This window comes from Panthera pardus, unplaced genomic scaffold (genome assembly GCF_024362965.1).
Source record: "Panthera pardus isolate Hobbes unplaced genomic scaffold, ASM2436296v1 HiC_scaffold_20, whole genome shotgun sequence".
NCBI classification, from domain to species: domain Eukaryota; kingdom Metazoa; phylum Chordata; class Mammalia; order Carnivora; family Felidae; genus Panthera; species Panthera pardus.
Genome location: NW_026526766.1, coordinates 81,491,809 through 81,498,156, shown reverse-complemented (window position 1 = coordinate 81,498,156; position 6,348 = coordinate 81,491,809). Strand labels below are relative to the sequence as shown.

General features: G+C 41.2%; 1 protein-coding gene across 1 annotated transcript; it reads right to left on the bottom strand.

The window, feature by feature from the left end:
• Positions 1-1,810: 1,810 nt before the first annotated feature.
• LOC109261269 (olfactory receptor 1L6-like) lies at positions 1,811-2,740 on the bottom strand. The gene has a single exon (XM_019439843.2). The coding sequence runs from the start codon at positions 2,738-2,740 to the stop codon at positions 1,811-1,813; it is 930 nt and encodes a 309-aa protein (XP_019295388.2).
• Positions 2,741-6,348: the final 3,608 nt, after the last annotated feature.

Sequence of the window (6,348 nt, the reverse complement as noted above, 5' to 3'; positions counted from 1 at the left end):
CTTACTTATCTTATAGCTGAGAGAGAGAGAGTGAGGGAGCACAAGCAGGGAAGGGACAGAGAGAGAGAGAGAGAGAGAGAGAGAGAGAGAGAGAGAAAGCGGGAGACACAGAATCTGAAACAGGCTCCAGGCTCTGAGTTGTCAGCACAGAGCCCGACGCAGGGCTCAAACTCACTAATTGTGAGATCATGACCTGAGCTGAAGTCAACGCTTAAATGACTGAGCCACCCAGGAGCCCCTGAAAGCTTGTACTCTTTGGAGAGCAATGTAATCATCTACCATAACTTCTCTTTTCCTCTGCAGGAAGGTTCCTACATTTCCCCCCTCCCTTTTTTGTATCCAGTCCCCTTAGTTCCTCCTGGGTAAAGTTATATTTTTGTCCCCCATCTTTTCTTCACTTGTCTCCTTCATATCTCACAGCTTTAGATTGTATTTCAGAACTTTGAAGTGCTGAACAGCATTCCTCATGAAGGTTCTATTTGATAGAGGAATTATTTGAACGTTATTGGAAATGAAGATGGGATGGAGGGAGGAGGGAGGGAAAAAGGAGGCTGGGGGACATTTTGTTATTGTGGGTATTGGGGAGGCCTTCTCTGTACCCACTGGAATTCTTAAAAATATTGACAACATAGTTATAAGGTCCTAAGGACAGGATCATTTATAGTGAAACACTTGGAAATACTGAAATAGTTTCAGGAGACACTTAGACTGAACTCACTTGGAGGATGTATGACAATATGACTATTTCCCACTTCACTACAAAACTTCGAATGTTATTTGGGAAGGGTCTACAGACACACTTTCATATACTTTTGATGTAATGGCTGAAATTTATTTGGAGCTTGCTATGTGCAAGACACTATTCCAAATACTTAAAACATAAATAGTATATGTCTTAGGACACTTGTTATATCATTCAATCCTCACAACAATCCACTTTGCATATGACAACTGAGGGACAGAGAGGTTAATGTACTTGCCCAAGATCACAGTTGGTGATGGTGGATTTGGACCTCCAGTACAAGCAGTAAAATTTCAGAACTAGGGAACAGAAGCTCAGAGGGGTTAAGTAAATAATCAAAAGTTGCTAAATTTGGAATTTTTCCTTTGACACCCACAACCACACGGTGAGATTACTTTTTGTATCCATTATGTAGGTGAAGAAAAGTCTACTTCAGTAGACTTTGTGGCTTGATTATGGTCACAATTTGTGGGACTGAGTTGTAACTTAAGTGCTTGACCTCATAATCTTAGGGCCTTATTACCATACTGGTGAAGCTGCCTTCTCTGAAAAATATGTGAACAGCTTTGAGGAAGTTAAGAGCTATTCTAAAAGTAACAAGAAAATCTACTAGCTAGACCCAAGGGGATTGTGCCTAAGATGATTAACTCATATGATGAGAACATTGACTTACTGAGGCTTCTTAGGAGCTGACCCATATCCTAATGGATTAAAAAAAATCACTACAGAAGTTTTTCCTGATTTTCATCAGGATATTTTACACAACATTGGTAATATCTGTGACAAACATGAGACAGAGACTGCAAGAGAAAAAAGTAAACTATGTGTCTAATACAGTAAGGCATCAACATCTGTGTCTCATTTTATTTTTACCAAGAAGTATAATAACCTTCTATTGTAATTGTCTCATTCCCCCTCACTGGACTGTGATTAACTTTGAAGACAGAGCTATGATTGAGGTATCTTTGTAATATTTTAATAAGTAAGTACAGTTCCTGGCACATAGCAGGTGTTTCATGGGTTCTTATTGAACGAATGAATGCTGAGAAGTACCATATATGGGTTTTGCTATTCTACTCTCCTGATCAGCTTTTTCAAGGCCTGCTTCATGTCCTTATTCCTAAAACTATAAATAAAAGGATTCAGCATGGGGGTAACCACTGTGTAGATGACAGTGATCACACGATCCTTTGTCACTGAGTAGGTGGATGAGGGGCGAATGTACACGAATATTATGGTCCCATAGAAGAGTGCCACAACTGTGAGGTGGGACCCACAGGTGGAGAAGACCTTGTGCCTGCCTCCTCGAGAAGGGACCCTGAGAACGGCACGGGTGATGTGGATGTAAGAGACAATGATCAAGATGAAGGGACTCATGATCACCAAGGAGCCCTCTGTGAAGGCCAAAAGCTCATTGACAGAGGTATCAGAGCAGGAGAGCGTCAGCAGTGGCTGGACGTCACAGAAGAAGTGGTGGATGATGTTGGGCCCACAGAAGGAGAGGCGGGCCATGAGAATTGTGTGGGTGAGTGAGTGAAGGTGGGACAGCACCCAGGACACCGTCACCAGCAGGAGACAGCGCTGGGGGCTCATAGTCGTGGTGTAATGCAGTGGGTTACAGATGGCCATGTAGCGGTCAATAGCCATGGCAGCCAGGAGGAAGCTGTCCGTGATCCCAAAGGCCACAAAGAAATACATCTGTGTGAGGCATTGGGCAAAGGGGATCTTCTTGGTCTTGCTCAACATGTTTGCCAGCATCCGTGGCACGATGACGGTTGTAAAGCAGACATCCACCAGGGACAGATTGGAGAGGAAGAAGTACATGGGGGTGTGGAGGTGGGTGTCCCCCCGGATGGCTGCAATGATGACTGAGTTGCCAGCCACGTTGACCAGATACATGACTAGGAAGCTGGTAAAGAGCCACTCCTGATATTTGGGGTCACTGGTCAGTCCCAGAAGGAGGAATTCAGGAATATGGCTCTGGTTTCCCCTCAGCATTGATTTCCTGTAAATAAAAAATATGAAGGAATGTTAGGTGTGTGTCCTGGCTTGGGGTCTTCAGTCTGGTAGAGGGGATATCTTAAAACTTGTTCCAGCTTGTGTGCTGCAGAAGGAGAGTCATCATGCAGCCCACCATGTATTCTATGATAGAACTCCATAACTTCATAGAATTGGTGTTGGCTCTCTTGATTTGATTTGATTTCATTTTTATTTTTATTTTTTTGAGAGAGAGAGCAGAGTGGCAGAGGGAGGGAGAAGATCTTTAGCAGATTCAACACCCAGCATAGAGCCTAACATGGGGCTCGATCTCATGACTGTGAGATCATGACCTGAGCCAAAATCAAGAGTTCGCTGGCCACTCAGGTACCTCTGGCTACCTTGATTTCAATTCCAACTTTGCATCTGACTAATTTTGTGAACTTGAACAAAGTACTTCATCTCTTGTTTTTGATCCAAAGACAAAACTTGTAATACTCATGTTCTTGGGCTATTCTAACGATATGTGGTAAAGATACTTGGAAAATTGTTCAGAAGGTAATCATTTTACTTCATTTCCCAAGTTGTATCTAAGATACATCTTTTTGCTCTGTCTGGCCTCAGTTTTTGATCAGCTGCCAGCCCCTCGTTGCTTACACCTGGTACTTCTGGCCTGGATTTCTCTCTTTCTGCTCCCCCTATATAAGAGAAGTAGGGTAACCTAAATTCTCCCTATAGAAATCACATAAATACTGTAGAGATTGTATTCTTGGACCCAACCCCTCTTGAAAAAAAGTGGTTTTGGAATGCATTTGAGAGTTTAATTATGGGCAAGAAGGTCAGACTAGGAATGGCTGGGACCTGGAAATTTGACATGTGCATTAAGGTGTGGAATTGTCAAGGGTAAGGGAGAAGTTGGAGAACTGACTCTGGCAGAGGAAGTTCAGTTACCCAACATTGAGCTTGGTGGTTTTGGGAGGTGGGTGGCATCAAGGAAGACACAGAGGAGCTAAATGTGGGAAGATGCAGTATTTTGGCAAAAGAATACTGAGAGGTATGCACAGAAAGGTGCCAAGGTTCAGAATGGGTTCTTTGTCCCCCCAAAGGCAAGAGCCAAGGAGAATAAGCCAAGGCTCCAGTGTGGCAGGAGTTGAGGCATGAGTTATCTATCTACCAAGGTAGGGGTTCATTTGAAGTAGGACACAACAAGAAGCCATTTGGACATAGAATTAGAACCAGCCAGCAGCCACCTGGGTTGACAGTGAGATGCTGAGTCACAGAGCCATGCACTCCATATGCCCACCCCACCTTAGGACAGGATTGTTTTTAGAGAAAAGAGCAGAAAAGAGAGCCTGTAAGGAGTGGTCAAATAATGTTAGGTAAGGGAGGGTACAGTTAGGGATACAGTTTGAATGAGAGAAGTCCACATCCTGTACTCCTTTGTGTCTTCATCATCTTTCTGGTACTTTTGACAATCAGAAACAAATCTTTTTTAATGCTTAGTGACCTTGAATGAAACTCATGGCCCTGCTTAGGAGAACTCAGGCTTTTGTTTCTCTTTTAACCTTTGAACAAGTGCATGCACACAGCAGCATTGTTTTCTGAAGTATTTCCTTCCTCTCTGAGATACTGGGTGCTCGGAAGGCCCAAATTGGATCTTTCCACTAGGCAAGGGTCCTTTAAGGCATGGACAACATGTAGACAGGTCTGTGGTGAAAGTGCTACCTAGGCAGGGTCCAAGTTTGTTTTGCTTCTTACTGGTTTCCACCTGGCTTACAATTACTGGCTCACAGAAATGTTATCCCTGACCATCCCTTATAAGACTGGGTTTTACATTAGTAACTGGGAGACTAGACTCTTAGGAAAGTCAATGGGAAAAATTCATGATTTGGGAATTAGTTTTGGTTCAGATACTGGCTATTTCCCGTTGGGAATATTTGTTTTCATTTTTTTTTCTCATCTGAAAAATGGGGAAGATAAAATGTCATCTCTTGAAGTTTACTGTTAAGTTCAAGTAAGATAACATATCTGAAAAGTGTTTGAGAACTACAATTTCTGTATAAGTGTTGCTTATACTAATAATACTATTTCTTGTTAGTATTCCATACTTAATTGTGTACAGCTGAAAAATAATAGATGCAATTTGGAGAAAGTCAGGCAGAGGGTAAGTAAGGGTAGTAGATGCAATCTACGGTAAGCCAGGCTAGTGTATTTGAGGAGGGGAATAGAGTGGTCACTGGAAGGAGTGCTAAGCTACGTGTTAAGCTAGAGGGGACAGCAGAGCGACAGGGTACAGACCTAGGACAAAGTGGTCTTTCCCAGGAAAAGAGGTAAAGGAACAAAAGTCCTCAAGGGTTTTCTATTCTTTAGGATAATTCTTATTGGAATGTGTGTTAATTTTCTATGCCTGCTATAACAAATTACCATTGACGTAGTAGCTTAAAACAACACAAAATTTTATTTTACAGTTCTGTAGGACAGAAGTCTGAAAAGTCAAGATGTCAACAAGGCTGTATTCCATCCCGGAGGCTCCACAGAAGAATCTAGTTCCTTGCCTTTTCCAGCTTCTAGAAACTGCCCACATCACCTGATGAGTGACTCCCTCACTCTGCCTTCAATGCCAGCAATGATGGGTGAGTCCTTGTGCTGCCACCTCTCTGGTTCTCTTCTGCCCCACTCTTCCACATTGAAGGACCCCATGATTACACTGGGCTTATTTGGGTAATTCAGGAGGATCTTTTTATTTTAAGGTTATGGATTTCTGGCTTCCATAACTGTGAAAGAATACATTTCTGTTGTTTTAAGCCACTAAGTTTGTGGTAATTTGTTACAGCAACCCTAGGAAACTAATACACAGATCTTATGAAATATCAACGATATAGACCCCTTGGCAAGATTAATCATGGAAAAAAAGAATGCATGAAAAAATAGTCAAGAAAGGAGAAGTTATTTCAGGCATGAGAGATAAAATCATAAGTCTTAAGAAATTGGAAATTTTATGAAAAGTTTAAATGAAATGGATAAATTCCCAGAAACATACAAAATCTATAGGAATTATTTGAATAGACTAATAAATTATAAAAAAATTATAAGTGGTAGTCAAGAACCTTCCCTCTCAAAAAATCTCAGGCTCCAATGGCTTTAAGGTAAATTCTACCAAATTTTTGAAATAGCTAATTCGATTTTATGCAAGTCGTTCCAGAAAATAATACACAGAGGGGAGAAAGGGAACGTTCCAGCCCATTTTACAAGTTCAGTATGATACCGAGTCCAAAACCAGAAGAAAAACAAGAGAAGAAAATAAAATTATAGGCCCATTTTGTTTATGTACATAGATGCAGAATCTTAAATAAAGCAATAGTTAAATGAACCCAACATAGCACTGAAAATATTACATCATGAACAAGCGGAATTTGTCCCAGTAATGCAGATTTCAGAAAACTCCATCAATATACTTCTCCACATTAATAAAATAAAGGAGAATAATATTACATGGTAATTTTCATTGAAATAGAACAATCATTTGCAAGGTTCAACATCTGTCTACAGTGATCTCTGTTAGAAAACTAGGAACAGGAGGGGATATTCTTAATTTGGTGGAAGCTATCTATACCCAAGTCCTACAGCAT